This window comes from Dermacentor albipictus, chromosome 5, assembly GCF_038994185.2.
Source record: "Dermacentor albipictus isolate Rhodes 1998 colony chromosome 5, USDA_Dalb.pri_finalv2, whole genome shotgun sequence".
In the NCBI taxonomy this organism is placed as follows: domain Eukaryota; kingdom Metazoa; phylum Arthropoda; class Arachnida; order Ixodida; family Ixodidae; genus Dermacentor; species Dermacentor albipictus.
Genome location: NC_091825.1, coordinates 151,964,135 through 151,980,478, shown reverse-complemented (window position 1 = coordinate 151,980,478; position 16,344 = coordinate 151,964,135). Strand labels below are relative to the sequence as shown.

Below are 16,344 nucleotides of genomic sequence, written 5' to 3'. Positions count from 1 at the left end.
TGCATATCTCTACTCTTGTTCACGTAGCTCATATGGAGCAAACCAGAATACCGTATTGCAACCTGGACACAAGCTTGCCTAACAACGAGTTTTTATGGTCAGAGGAAATTGTGTCCTTAGCGGTAGCGTTCGAACCATGCGGCAGACAGTCCTGCAGCCTGAGAGCCTCTGCTTGGCGGGTGCGTTGGTCCCCGCTACTCGTGATACACGCTTTGCCGTTGAATTTCACTGCTACCATTTATCGAGGATAATACATATATACACCAGGCTAGCCTAAGTATAGCCGTCTAAATGCAGAGTGATGACGTGCGATATGGCCTAGCGTGACCTATTGCTCACCGCAGCGACCGCCTGAAGATCTCTGGCTATACGACCCCGCGCGAGGTGTGATCCTCCCACAAACAACCGAGCACCTGTCCCGAGACAATTAAACCATTAAAAGAAAGAAAGAAAGAAAGAAAGAAAGAAAGAAAGAAAGAAAGAAAGAAAGAAAGAAAGAAAGAAAGAAAGAAAGAAAGAAAGAAAGAAAGGCAGTGAGGTCACAGGGATTCACCGGTATTCACAACAGCACACGTTACCGAAGAGCAGGCGGATGCTCCACAACTATAGGCCGCAGCCTGTCAAGTTTGGTTCTGCCATGCATGCCAAGTGTTCTCGGTCACGCGCTTTACGTAATTGTTCTAACGCGCCGTCCAGCGTCTATAAAGAGAAGGGATTTAGACAAGTAACTTGCCCACACAAAGGCTTTTATAGCGGGGATGCCAGTATTAAATGTACCTGCTACACGCGCGCGGGCGAATCCCAGATGGCGTCGGCGTTCGCATATGCAGAAACATACGCAGGGCCTGAAAAACGCAGCACTCGAGACGGCTTCTGCCCTCTGAACAGTTTATATTCTGTGCGTGCGTGCGTTATTGGCCATCAACATGAGAAATAATTTTAAGACGGGGAAACTGCTGGGCCAATCGCAAATGTCAGGCAGTAGGGCACATCGGGCGACCACGTGAGAGAGGGTGAAGAAGAGGACGAAACGTGTGACAATCTTATCGCACACCAGTTTCGGCGCTCACGTGTCCTTTTTCTCTCCATCTGAACAGCTCATACGCTCTATAGTATATGGAGATTGAGGAGTATCCACAGCGACGTGCAGTTGCAAGTCAGAGGTTCTGCCCTGACTTGCATGAGACAGTTGACATGCGGTGCGAATAGCTTTGCGAATGCGACCACTGATTTACGCCATTATGCTGTTATACCGTGTTCACACTTGGCCACGAAAGCGAGCGAAGACGCAAAAGTGCGCACAATTTTCGTGTCGTGCAGGGCCCGCCTCGTTGATATTTGATGGTGCTTCTTCCGCCAGCATGCGCTGTCTTACAATGTTCCGAGTTGTGACGTCTGTCACTACTTCTCCGTTTCCATAGGGGCACATATATCGACCCGTCGACCCCGCAGATAGCCTTTTTTTGTGTGTGCGTCGCTTAGCTTGTTTGCTCGAGGGCGCTCACTATATATATATCTTTGTCCGTCTGAACAGCAATGTTAGAATACACGAATAAGTGCGTACATGGTACACACACGAGCGCGAACAAACACGCACACGTGCAGTCGCAAACAAATTAAACACGATATTGCGAGACATAGATTCGAGTACGCGTATACATTTCAACGCGGCGGAGGAGGCAGGGAAGGGCACTCGATTCCCGGTATATACCAAGAACGGTTGCAGAATCTATTTCAAGACGCGCTCTTGCAATATCGCGCTTCGTCCATTACACAGGGAATTCAAAGCACGGATAACCAAAATACGGAAGATATTTTATAGCCACAGTGTAGCCATTTGTTACCATAGTGATGGCATGGACACGCTGGACGCGATTTCCAGTCAGCTGGACGGATGTTTATGTTCGAGCGCAGGTTCTGCCTCGCGTTCCGAATGGCTGCGACCAAGCGGAAAACCGAGCACACTTCCTGCTTTTCTCTCGGATTTTGCGGAGCAGATTTCCGCCCGCTTTTGACGCTGCGTTCGCTTTCGTCTTCAAGTGGGAACAAACCCTTTGTCCGATTGAACAGTTGTGAGGCGATTCTTGCCGCGCATTCACAAACGCTCCTCAACTAGATGATGATTTCTATGCTATCCCGTTCGAAACGGGGCGGCAAAAATAGTCACCTAGAATGTTTGAGCTAACCATGGTCATTATCTTATACAAACTAGTATTTTTACTATCTCTATTTGATCGTTTCGTTCTTCATTAAAAGATCTACGTATCTCTATATTGTGGAGTTACCTACGCATGGTGACTACTCCGGCTCTGTCAACTGACGGATGTGCGTTAACTTGATCATTTGAAATGGCGCGCATGTCAGGCTACTGATCCAGTGCAGTTTTGCATTCTCTCTGTTCCCTCACTCATTCCTGTCTGCTCACTCGTCTTGTGCTTATTCCGTCCGCCATATCCGCATTGCAGGAAGCTTCAGCATTCGGTAGCCATCGTTTACTGATGCATGGAAGCATTTAATTTCTGGAGAATAAATGTTTTTCCCCGCTCATTTTTTGTTTTCGCTGCAGCCTTCTTTGAAGAGGCTGACATCCGGCTGTGGCACCAGCTGAGTTTATTTTTGCCTTCTCGTTGTATGCCGATGCTGAGTTTATTTTTGCCTTCTCGTTGTTTGCCGATGTTTACAAAGTCGACGGCATTCAAATTCAAAGCGTCTCTGCAGGTCGCCGTTGGCGAAACGGCGTCTGTTACGCGTTGGGCGACCGTACAGAAGAGGCCGCCAAGGAGCTATATAAAATAGTGGATAACGTCATTCGTGCAGAATAAAAACGGAAATGACATTCTTTTTTTCATGGCATCAGAACAGCTGTTTCGTTCATATGACGCGATGTGTCAAGACTGTACTCGGCTGTCTGCGGCAGCTTTGGCTTTTCGTTCATTTCCACCTGTCTGCAGCAATGTGAGCAGCATAACGACGTAAAAATGAGAGCTCCATTTTTTTTTCGTTTTCCGTAAATCTTAAAGCTGATCTCTCTCTTTTAATTTTTTTTCTTGAATAGTACACTAACGACCGCTCGCCGGTCCCAACTCTGGCGTGCACTTGTCAACCACTTTTATACGTATACCCGAATATTTATAACAGTTTGTAGCTTTTTCTTTTTTCTTCTTGCCTCACGGACCTCTTGGCCTTTTCTGCGCAACTTAATGCCAAACGTGTGACGGAACCAACGTTTCCGTTGACACTAACTTCACTGTCACACTTGTTATTTAAGGTTCCGTAATCAACTCTAGGTGTCTTGGTAGGATATATCAGCCGTGCATGGCGTTGCCTGCTAACTTATTCTGATTCGGAAACTGATTTGTGATCATTTCTTTTTTTTCTTTTCTTTTTAGTGCGCATACTACCAACACACTCATTCCCTCTCCCTTTGTCAAAACGAACGAAGCTACTATACGTGCATGACTGCGGCTGACTTGTGAGCTTGTAGTCGATCTACTATTTGTTTCGCACTGCTCGAAACCTCTGGAGGTGGAAGCGAACCCTCGTCTTTACTGTCCAAACCTCTCTATAATCCAAGAGTTCCGCGGGCGCGACTCCACGCAGCCAGGGGACAGCAACGTCCATGCCCTTGGTGGCTTCGTTTGTTTTGTCAGAGAGTGTAAAAGCTAACCTCGGTGCTGAACACAGTTTATTGATGCGAAAGAATCAAAGGGGCTATTGAGCGAAACAGTTGTGCGTGGTTGCGCTATCGCAAACGCCAGAGACCAGCGGAGCTGGGGGAAGGCCAGTAAAGTAGTGCTAAACCGCACGCTTAGAGTTTGGTTTGCACGAGCGGCTTTGACTCAATGACTGTCTGTGCATGTCTCTAAACCCTCTCTCTCTCCCTTCTCTCGCTTCCCCTTCTCCCAGCGTAGGCTAGCCAACCAAAGTTTTGACTGCTTAACATCCCTGCCTCCTCTCTCTCTCTCTCTCTCTCTCTCTCTCTCTCTCTCTCTCTCTCGACCCAATGATGTCCTGAGGTGAATGAGGACGCCTGGTATCCACCAAAGCACAACGCCAGCGCCAGCATTGCACGTCTATGTTATACAACCTTCTTTCCTTTTCTCACTCTTCCATTTCGACTGCCTTTTTCATCTTTATGATTTTTTTATTCATAAACAAAACGTGCACGACAGGGGCACTCACGATTTCGTTGCACGACCTTACCCCTTCACGCGTCCGCATTTCTTCTTTTTATGGGAGCGGGATCCCTGTTTATGTGCAAATTGTTTTCGTGCACGTGTGCGTGTGTTCTCATCCCTCTCCCCCTCTTATTTCTTTTTCTTTCCGCTCTGCACACCGGGATGTCGAGGAGCACGCTTCCCCGCAGGGCTCACCGCCCATCTGCAAGTCAAGTAGTTTGTCGCCGCCAGCGCAGTTCCCGCAGAGCGCGAGACTGGCCGCATTCGTCGTCGCGTATTGTACGCGCGCGCTGCGGCGCGATGAACAACCTCCCACACACCCTCAGCCCTCTGCTCAGAACGCGAAGTGGGGACATACCGCGTATATAGTGCGGTGATGCGCCGAATCTCCCCGGGCCGCGCATGAATTCGCGGCGATGTCCGCGCGCGCTCCTCAGAATTCGGTAACGAGAACCCGCCGGGGGCACGTCTCTGCGGGATTTGCTCGGGGACACGTTGTAACAAGGTATTTTTACGAGATCGTCCTTCACGTCGGTCTCCCGACTCTTTGTAAGGGCCGGTCCGGAGAGACAAGCTTACTAAGCTAACAGCGGAGTTCTATACGCGTAGCGCTGAGGTCCATGGACCTAGCTCACGGAGCGAGAAATAAACTATTATCTCTCTCTCTCATGTAGAATACCGGCAGCTTATTTGACTAGTGCGGAATGCACACGTCCATATAATAGTGCTGAAGCGAGGTAAAAATACATTCAACAAACGACGTGCCTCAGGAGGCGCGCGCTGTCGACAGCTAAAAAGCCAACGTATTCACCGGGCCCACAACCCATTCACATTCAGAGTCCACGGGCACAATGCAGAGACTGCGCTTGTAATTGGGCCCATGATCTTGCGCGCCACAGCTTCAGAAAGTCACAAAAAGCGCTAATGCGATTGCTGAAGACGACCGCGAGCTATACCGTCTGTGACGCAATGCGGATAGTTCCCATATGTCAGCGACTCTGCAGGGCACATTCTTGACCTTCTCTATTTCTCTTTCTCTTTTCCTTCCCTTTCCCCGGTGCAGGGTAGCCAATCGGGCTCAGTCCTGGTTAACCTCCCCGCCTGTCCAGGTGGTCAGTGCCAGACGTATTCGTTCGAAAAATTTGTTGAGACTGAAGGATTTGTAGCCACGTTGACTATTTGCCTCCCCGCTTGGGCTTCCTGGTTTATATCAAACTGAAGGAGGGTTAACCAGGCTATGCTCATTTGGCTGCCCTACACTGGGGAAGGGGGAAAGGGGCAAAAATTATTAAAAGGAGGATTGAATAAAAGGTGGTCCGTTCAGTCACAAGCGGTCACATGGCCGGCGGATCTCAAGAAAAGCAGCAGCGCTTTTGTGGCGTTGCGTTTTGCAGACACAATTTGTCCTCCATGAAAAGTCTGTTGTCTGACTGACTCAAATAGAAATGCAAAAACACCCCTGCGCTTACGTTTAACTTCACAATGTGAATCCCTACACTAGTGCTTCTTTCATAGTGTGCTCATGAAAATTTTTTTTGTAATACCTCTACCCCATCATACTACACGTAATCACAGGTAACGCCTCCAGACCACGCAAATGCGCAGTCTTGAGCGGCTATCGTCGATCGTGATCAAGGTGTCAACACGAAAGGCACGCTTGCGACTGCAGCGCGCTCGCGGGTCTTCCACCTGTTGACGCGTCCGGGCCGCTTTTCTGGGTCGAGCAGGCTACGCCCGAAATCTTGCCACCGAATTCTTCGCACGCCTAATTAACGTCTTCGAGAGTGAAGTGAAAGCGCACACTTTGCTCGCGTCGCCTCGGGCGCTACGCTCGGGCCACGTCTTGGCAGTTAATCTCATCCCAGCGTCTCCACGGGAGGCTGCAGAAACTGTAGCTCGTGGGAGTGAGCGGGAGCGAAGGGAGGCCGGCGAATTCTCGTCCTATGTGCGGGCGAGCGAGTAATGAAGTCTGCCTGTGTTGAAGTGGACGCGAAAGGTGCACTCCTTGATTCACTTAGCCCTGACAGCACGGAAGGCGCACTTTACTAGCGTTTTCGTGCTGTCGTCGTTACACAACAGGGGTGGAAGCATACAACGATCGAAGCTGTCACATTTAAAGAACGCAACCGTTCGCCAAGGGTATTACGAAAGATAGTCATGCACTTAGTGACCCTTCTTTGTGCTAAGCATAAAATGCTTATAGGCGGCGTAAAGCAGATATTTGTCTGAAGTCATGTCAGACATGTTTGACTCATTTCTACATGACGATGGGCTAGTAGATGGGAGGTTATGGTGTAAAAGACGCAAAACAATGTGTCACTCTTTCCTGTTCCGATGTTGACTTGCGCGTCTGCGAAAGTTGGCGGGCTATGGGCAGGGTTTTCTTCGGGCACCTCCGAATGTACGTGTGTACGCCGCTGTTAACTTGCTTTACCCTGTATTAATATACGGAAAGGAAAACGAAGATTCAAATCAATGTTGGAACCATTAAACTGACACTTGGAGATATAACCTTTTCATACTAAGTTGATGATATACCTTATACGTATAAAGCAAATTTAGTACTTGAACGTGTAACGAAATCATATACGCAAACCATTCTCAAGCATTTACACATATGGCTCCGAGGACGGTAACACCCCTGTCCTCCCGGTAGCTTTCACAATTCCGTTCGTGAACGTTAATTGGGCTGGCCAAGCTTATTTATTTATTTATTTATTTATTTTCGCTCGTTGCCTTTGGCTGGGATGTCACCACGCGCCACTCGGAGCTACGAATGATAAGAAGTACGAAAACTGAAATGGACATTTACAAAATATGTATCTTTTCACCCTCTGTTCTAGGTGTGCATGCATGAAATAAACTATGAATGTATCTGCGACTATACCCACGTATATTATGCAAATTGGTTGCTCTGAGAGTAGTGGGAGTTCTTGAAATGGTGGACCCCAAAGTTAGCGGGTGCTATCGACTCTGCGTGCGTGCATACGAAACAACTCCAGTTGGGTATAGGGGGTGGTTTCTGCTCACACGCACTGTTTCGTCGGTGCTGCTTTTTTTTTTTTTGCGTACGGTAACCTTCCTTTCGCATACCCCCCCCCCCCCTTCCCCCCCAAAAAGGACAAAAAGAAAACGCTTGTGCGCAATCTCTCTATTGCGTATCGCTGCCGGATATGAGGTCGTGGGTATGATTTCAGCCTCAGTATGATCAGCCTCAGTATGGGTATGATTTACACGCGTTATAGCTACTCGCGCTGACCGAAATTTACCTGGGTACCTAATATGCACGTGTGGCACTTATCGCGCGCGTACCTGTACAGCTTTGGAATGCCAAACGCCATTCGGTTATTGGCAACCGTGGTCACACGAGGCGGCTGGGCGTCGACCCTCCGATTTACAACGCCGACATTGACGACGCGCGTGCGGTTGCGTGGTGGTAAAACGTTGCATTGCTGACGTCACGCATTAAAGCAGCTGCGGCCTGTCATGCGGCGCGACGTGTTCCGCCTGAATGGCGATGTCACGCAGCTGGGGGCCAAAGCAGTGGTCTTTCGGCTTCAAATAAATTGTAGGTAAAGTATACGGGTGAAACGAAGATCCCCGTCAAGTAGCTACCGTTTAGAGGATCGAATTAGGGGTGACCTTTGTGCTGTCGGCTCCGAACAGCCTCCGACAATGGGCTGCAGATAAAGCGATGGCATTCAACACCGTGCTGTGTAACATAACACATCGACGTATACGCGCGCAAAACAGCACGCGGAATGGCAGCACTTCTTTTTCTTTTCCTTTTTTCTTTTTTTTAATCTGATGGGCAAACAGGGAAGATGTCAACAACCGAAATGTCTTCGCAGGCGGCTCGAGAAGTTCACTGATAAAGCTTCCAGTCATTGTTGGATGTTTTCCGCTATAATATCCTTATGTACGCATCAGAGCAGCATAGACTACTTCGCAAATTAATCATGCATATGACCAGTCAGGCTATCTATAGCTAGTTGCTAGTTTGTTTGTCACCTGCAAAATGAATAAGTAGTCCATTGTGTTTTAAGGAGGCCTGATATACTACAACATACCAATTCACTTTATAATAACTTCTGTCAGATAGCTACCATTCTTTACAGGGTGTCACTGTTTTCTGTGAGTTCTCTTACGTCGCCTGTGTAGGTCGCTCGCTTCTTCCTGATATTGCTTCTATAATCACGCTCGCCCATATGTGGAAACAATGCACTAGCACTAACAACGACTGATCACAGGGGTTGACGTCGGCTACAGATTCTCTTTAGCATGCTTAGAAACCACGGACCTGAACTAATTATAATAACGACGGAATTTGGTCACGTTATGTATGCGTATTGCATTCAAGAACTGTACCATGCAGAAAGAACTGAATGCAGTGAAGCAGGCAAACGGTCCGCTGTGTTTGCATTGTTTTCTGTTCTTGGTTTATTTTGCAGGAGTTCAGTGTTACGGAACGAGAGGCTTGCCATAACATTCATTATGATAGATTTAGCAAGAACTGCTGTCGCAGATCTGATGCTAGCCACCCTCATTTATCTATAGGCTCGCAACTAGCCGTTATGCCAAGCTCAGCTTTCGTCATGGTAGATTTTTAAGAATTTATTCAATAAGTGATTATTGGGACTTAAAATTCGAAAGAAGGGTTTGTATATACGTGATCTATGGAGGACGTGGCGGTGGGAGGTCTCGGATACATTTTCCTCATCTGGATTTCTGTATAACGCGCATCTAAGTCCAGGTACACACCAGCGCTTTTGCATTCGGCCCCCACAAAAATGCTGTAACCGCGGCTAGCTTTATATCGTTCGTCCACGTGGCCACGCGAGCTGTGCATGCAGGCAGCTGCAGAAAGCTCACCGGTCCAGTGAGTCACAGCGTCGGGTCGTGAAAGAATTTTACCAAGAACACCATTTCGTCTGGTACCAGTTCATTTATGCTTATTTGGTACAAAAATGAAAGCTGTCGGCGAAGATGAGCACAAGCACTAGAAGCGGACGCAAAGTGCGGCGTCAGTATTCGCGAAAGCTCCTACCGCTAGAACTGTTCGTAAGCGCAAATATATCAGATTGCGGGGTTTACGTCCAGAAACTGGACCGTGGGTTCCGAAGAACGCTGCATGCGCAGGGCTCAGAATTGACTGCGTTTATTGCGGCCTCGCCCCCTCCCCCGTCAGAATGGGGTCTCTGCGATCGGAAATCGAACTCGCGACCTCGTTCTCAGCATGTGAACGTCATGACCACGGCGGCGGGTAAGAGCAGACGTGTGATGTCGGGCATAATACTAGCGGAGGCGGCCGGCCAGTGACAAGCAGACGAACGAAAAGCTTTGCGAGTTATAGGGCCCAGTGCCCATATTATAAGGATTCTTTTCGCTTTGCATTCTTTTTGCCGTTCGTCATTTGCTCGCTCGAAGCCACGCCCGCGCTATCAAATGAACAGAATTGGACGAAAATCAATTTTACACAACACGGCCGTAAGTATCGAGCAGCGGTCATCAGTACACTTCGAATTTTATAACCGCCGAGAGAGAGAGAGCCCAAGGCGTGGGCAGCTCTGGGGGTCGCCGCTTCCCTCTCCCTATCTCTTCGTCGAGCCGAAAAGGCCCGCGGAGGTGACGCGCGACCCTGACGCGTGGCGACCTGCGGCGCGCACAGCTGAAGGGAAAGCCGGAAACTCGCACGCGCGTTTGCTGCGACAGCCGCTTCGGTCGCCGCCGCTGCTGCTGCCTGCTGCTGCCGCGGCGTCGAGGCAGGCGCGCGAAACGAGCCGACGACACAAAACAAGGGCTTTTCATCACCGACACGCGCGCTTATTTACGAAGGCGCCGCCGAGCTGCACTCTTGAGAACGCGCGCCGCAACAGGTGCTGCTTGGAAAGCATTGCCGTGCTGTTTTATACCCGCTGAGCTTGTGGGGGACGAGGACTCCCCGAGGATGAGCGGCATGCAGCACGCTCGCTATACGGAAGAGTTTTAATCAAACCCGTTGTCAGAGTCCGCTGGGATTTCATGATTCCAAAACCGGTGCCGTGTTGCGCTGGTCAGCAAGACATCGCGGGATCGAATCTATATGGGACCGGGCGAGGCGAAATAATTAGTTGCGCCCGGCCGCGCATTACCGTTGCGTAGATACAGTTTTTTTTATTTATTGATATTATTATTATTATTATTACTTTTGAACCGCAAGTTTTCGCCCGGAGACACGCGAGGGTTTAACCTTGGAATGAAAATCGACAATGTTTCCACAGAAAGCGGCAAGTTACAAACAAATTATTGCACTAATCTTATTGAATAAGTGGCTTTATGATAGTTTAGTCGCTTAGCGTTGATTTCCTTCACAGACAAAATACCTTGGTACATTCAGCGATTGTGTTTTGTCGGTCGCCTTCATCGTCTCTTACGCGCTGGTATTATTAACCATGAACCAATACCAACCTGCCCAGTTTTCTATCCTCTTCAATGTGGTTGCTGTTCTGCCACTTCACTGACTTTTAATTAAGTTCACCAACAGTCCGTCCGACAGATGATGCTATAAGTCGTACATTGTGTCATAGCGAGAATTCCGAATTTTGGAGTCTTCGTGCACGTTAACGAAGAGGCTTTAGCAGCGAAAGCGGTGAAGATTGTCCCGATTTTATGCGGCCTCAGTGTCAAAAGTGAAGCGATAAACGATGGCTAGTTTGTCTGTGAGCGCAGGAGCGGATGTTTCGCTGATGATGATTACGAAAGGGCAGGCAGATAATTAGTCATGCTAGACGATAAAATATAAGACGGAGATGACTGCGGTTAAGTATTTCACATTGAAATTCTGTCGCAGGATATAAGACGGCGATGAGCACCCTCAATGTACTCGGTAGGTGCGTAGTAAAAAATACTTGATGCTTACTCTAATGTATTGATGTGGCATCATGACTTCGTTCCCGTTCTTTGTGAAGCGCAGGGTACATTATTCCCGGTATGTGCCAACTCGATCCACGAATCAAGCACAACAACGCTTTGCGTTTCACACGTGTGCGCAAATAGTGATATTTAGATACAGCCGGTGCCGCTGTGCAGGCGTCAAAGTGCATGATTCAATAAGCGTTTCTGTACTCCTGCCGTAGTAGATCGAAATTGACGTAAGCTCCGAGCGCACGCTAGAACATGTGGCGAGCAGATGTTCAGAAATCGTGACACGCTTTAAGCCCGCACGGTTTACTTTTATCATGGTTCTTCCCTCGTTTATTTGCAATTTCGCAAAGTGTATTCAGCGCCTCTTTGTCCAGCGAGTGATTATACACAGAATGCATGTTTATGCCGCGCAACAATCTGCACATCTCTCAAATAAAACCAGCGGGAGACGCGAAGACAATAGAGAGTTTTAGCCCAGCGGGTTTACGGCCAGCGGAGCGGAGCGGTCTCCACCGTTGCGCCAGCGGAGCGGCTCGCGAAAAAAGAATTTTAGCCCAGCGGATCACCCGCTCGAGCGGGGTAAAGAGCGGGGCGCTCTGCTGCCCCACCTAGTGGTTCGAATAGGAGTTACTGAGAAATTAAATTGAATTACGCTTGCTTTTATTATGCAACAAATATTGAATAAAGATATATTACATGTTCTCATTGCATTATTTGTTAATAATGTACTGAGTACTAATGTATGGGTCAGCGCGGCAGTCGCCGTCGTCGATGCAGAACTGCCGGCGTTCATGTTCGCGGCTGCCGTCTTGCATTTCCCATACACGCCCGCGCGCCCTTACGCACGCTCGCGCGCTGCGTATACCCTCCGCTGGGGAGTGCTTTCCAGCGGGCGTAAACGCTGCTCCGTAAAACCGCTGGCCGCCTCAGCGTGGTGCGCATGCGCAGTCGCGTCTCCGCTCGCCCGCTCCGCTCCGCTGGCCGTAAACCCGCTGGGCTAAAACTCTCTAATAAGTGAACGTGATAACGCTGAACATTCAAAAGTTGTCTCATCCCGTGCGCAACAGAATGTACTAACCCACTGGACCACAGATCTCCAGTGAATGTCCAAAGGACGTCCTACAAAGGATATTTTGATGTCCGTCGGACATCCCTAGAAGTCCCGATGATGTACTACGGATGTCCATAGGATCGTCCGACGCAAGAGAATTGCACATCCCACGAACGTCCATCGTACATCAAAATCAAATTTTCGGACGTCCGCAGGACCTTTGAAGATAATCCCATTGGAGCACCAACGTCCTACAGATGCCCAGCAGAGATCGAAAACGGGACATTCGGACGTCCCTGGGATTGACGTTCATAGAAACGTCCCCCGAACGTCATAATGGGATATTCGGACGTCCAAGAGATGTTTAAATATGGATTATTCTTATTGCATAACCCGGAGTACATCCCAAGGACATTTTTGCGAGGATGTAGGACGCTTCTGGGACATTTTACCAATCGTCCAAAGGACGTTTGTGGGACATTTGGTTGGGGATTGAGGAGATCCACAGGGTGTCCATATTGATTACAAATTACCATAATTGGGGCTTTCCTCAGAATGGGCCCTACAGTGCAGCAAGCCTGCTGCAGTTTACATACCATTAACAAAGTAAGCTGGTTTTGTGATGACTTGTAGGCAATGATGAAAAGGAACTGCATGGCTCTTGATGATCCATCCCAGCGGTGAATTTCAATTCAAGTTTATTTTGCATCTATACATGTACAGATGACAGGAGTACAGACAAAAAGCCAAATGAATTCGGCTTGACAAGGTATGTACCCCCTACAGAAATGGCACCGTGCACAATAAAGAGAACAGAAACATAACATAATGGATAAACGAGAAAAAAAAGGTGAACATTAGTGAACATTGTATAACAGAAATGCATAAGGGTAAAAAAATGAACAACAGAATGCTGCAAGAAATTATATTACAGAAAGTGAATAGTATAAAATGATACAAATAATACAGCCTTGAAATTCATTTATAAATAGTAAGTTATATGCAAGCAGAGAAAATTGGTTAAGCATTCATGGCATCAGTGTATACCAGAGCAACACAAAAAATCCAGGAATCCAATAAGTCAACCAAATATTTTTGTCATGCAAAAGCTGAAGTACCAGGAGATAAGCCAGGAATGCAGCCCACCGCATCTCAAAGCATGTTAAATGAAGGCTGCAGTGCAACTAAGCATTGTGCACATGGTTCCCTGCTATGTTAAGCAAATACATTACATACAACTTGATAAAAATGCATTAATTCAATACATATAGACATGCAACCTATACTTCTTTGTGCTAACAGGGACGAAGCTACAGAACTAAGTTCTGCAGGCTGCTGAATCATTTGACAATCTCATTAAAAATGCAGCATTTATTTCAATAGAACAGTTGCAGGAAGATCACTCGTTGAACTCTAAAATGCACTAACAGTTTTTAGTAAAACCCATCAATGCAAATAAAACTCGATAATTTCATCATACAAGTTCAGCTATTAGGAGTTATTTATACTGCACCATGGTTAGTAAACGTGCACATTATTCAAACTCTTTGCAAATGCACTTTGGGTAGCAAGAAAATTTAAGAATTCGCAGTGGGGCCACTATGGAACTTATCACAAGGCTTGCTGTGGGCTCACTGTCGTGGTCGCAGGCACATCAATGAAAAATTTGTTGAAATGTTTAGATATGTTAGCCACTTTAAGTTGCCAGAGCCTTTCCCTAGGCCATATTCAGTAGTTACATACACAAACACGAGGTATGCTAAATTAAGATGTTACAACTACATTAGGCAATTAACAAAATTACTCGAGGCTAGTTCAGTGATCATATATAGACAAACAGCTGCTGTATGATCATCCATTTACACTCTAAAAACCGTTGCACCCTTTGGGGTGTATATTTTCCACAGAACAATAATCGTCATCTGACTTGCCTGCATTTCCTTTCTTTAACGCTGCAAGCCCAGTACTTCCATGTCACGAACGGCATGCGCATTATCAGCATGACAGAGCATTCTCGACAGGAAAGTAATGAGCGCAGGGTTTTCAAGAAAGGAAAGGCAATAGTAATAATATTTGGGGTTTTACGTGCCAAAACCACTTTCTGATTATGAGGCACGCCGTAGTGGAGGACTCCGGAAATTTTGACCACCTGGGGTTCTTTAACGTGCACCTAAATCTAAGTACACGGGTGTTTTCGCATTTCGCCCCCATCGAAATGCGGCCGCCGTGGCCGGGATTCGATTCCGCGACCTCGTGCTCAGCAGCCCAACACCATAGCCCACTGAGCAACCACGGCGGGTCAAAGGAAAGGCAAGTAAGACAGATGACGATTATTGTTCTGTCGCAAATTTACACCCCAAAGGGTGCAACTGTTCTTAGAGTGTAGAGCAAATGCACTGTGCATCCATAACAAGTTCTGGCAAAGGTAACCAGAGCAAACATCGACACTATCGTGTGTAGTGACAAGACCATTTCAGTTGAGCTAATAATTCGCAGATGCACCTCGGCCAGTAAAAGAACTTCAAAAACCCCATGCAAGGGTGGGGGGTACAAAGGAAGTTAGTAGGAGGGCTACTGTGGGCTGGCTCACTTCAACGGTCGCGGGCCCATAAATACAATATTTACTGGAAAGTTCAGAGGTGTCTTAGCCATGACGGAAGCTACTCCACTTTCTGCAGGCCTCCTTCAGCGTTTGCACACAGTAGAAGTACTACATATTTTATAGACACACTGGGCATTAAAAAAATTACTCAAGGATCACTTAAGCAGTTGCAAACACGAACATTACTGGAGAGTTCACAGATACAAAAGCAGTTACAAGACACTTGCTTCAGCACAATACCAAACTGATGTCACAAGTACTAGAGTTACAAGACACTTGCTGCACTTGAGTGGTCACAAACATTAATTCACCATAAGTGAATTTGTGTTTCTGTTTCTTCTGCTTCTGTTTACTTGCTTAGAGGCTTGAAGGCCTCTAAGCAAGTAAACAGAAGCTGAATGTGACCTCTCCGTGGCCACAGCCGAATATTGCTGAAACGTCACAGGTACCCTGGCGACTACACAATTAACTAAAAGCTTGCAGCATGATCGCTTCAGCATTATATGAGTTCACTCATATGAAACGCTAATAGAGGATTTGTATGGGCTTGCTTCAGCGGCCACACAAAAACACAATTTCATCCTAAAAATTCACGGGTGTCAGACAGCCTCAATGGAAGTTACCAGAGGCAGAGCGTGGCTGTTCTTCCATGGCAGCAGATACAAATACTTGTGAAAAGATTGCAGGTATCTTGGCGACTAAACATTTTACTAAGGCTCACTGCAGGCTGGCTCAGCGGTCGAAGGCAACTACATTGCAGTTCACGTGTACTAAGAAATTTAGTGGGGCATTTCTGTGGGCTTGCTTGAACAGTCCCAGAGACAAAAAGTAACCCAGAGTTCACAGCTATATCAGCCCATAAGGAAGTCGCCACACGCTGGGTGAAGTCTTTCGTCCATAGTTTCAGATGCAGAACAGAAGAGATCCGGGGTACGCTACACAATTTACTAGTAATCCTGAAGGATCGGTTCCAGTGGTCGCAAACAAGAAAATACATTGCTGAGACCAGAGGTACTAAGAAGGTTAGCAGATTTCCGTGGGCTTGTTTCTGTGCTGGTCATCAACGAAGAATGATGTCGACTCAAAGTGACACCAGGCTCATGGCAGGAACACAGCATGGCTGTAAAGTATGCAATAAAAACGTGTTAGAAATGTTTACGAAAATTGCTATTTAACAACCTGCACATTTAACAGCAATCTGCAGGTTCTGACAGCAACTTTGCTTCTTTGTGGCTTAATACAAACTCGTTGAGCGAACAGTTATCAGAAAAGTAATGATTTCTTCTCTGTACAAAGTTAAAAGGAATTCTAGTCACTACGTCAGGATAGCATAGTTTCGTCCGAAAAGCGAAGCAGCAATTGGAACAGCAAATTACCAAACGGCTATATTTAAGCAGCTGTACGTGTTATCGCCACTTTAAGTTACAGTAAACCTTCGCTTCCTTGTTAAATTAACAAACAGTGTTGTGCCCAAAGCCAAGCAGGAACACATCTCCCTGATGGTAAACACGCTGTATGAACGCTGGTGTGAAGAGGGGGCGGTAGCAACACACGATCGCTTCCTGCTGCTTCCAGCCACAATGCCTTTCCAGAGCCAAATTTACGCGAAC

The 16,344-nt window shown here is 47.3% G+C and overlaps 1 protein-coding gene across 4 annotated transcripts in view; it reads right to left on the bottom strand.

Moving 5' to 3' along the window:
- LOC135903418 (solute carrier family 12 member 8) overlaps window positions 1-16,344 on the bottom strand; it is a 59,612-nt gene that overhangs the window by 30,936 nt on the left and 12,332 nt on the right. Inside the window, exon 1 of one of the 4 annotated variants that reach the window (XM_065433743.1) lies at window positions 11,077-11,234. The exons of 1 other annotated variant lie outside the window; for it this stretch is intronic. In XM_065433743.1, coding sequence (XP_065289815.1) covers window positions 11,077-11,100 — 24 coding nt within the window. In that variant the 5' untranslated portion in view covers window positions 11,101-11,234. Of the gene's footprint in view, window positions 1-339; window positions 428-578; window positions 599-11,076; window positions 11,235-16,344 lie in introns of those variants that run through there. 2 more of the 4 variants (XM_065433747.1, XM_065433746.1) reach the window with 2 other exon arrangements.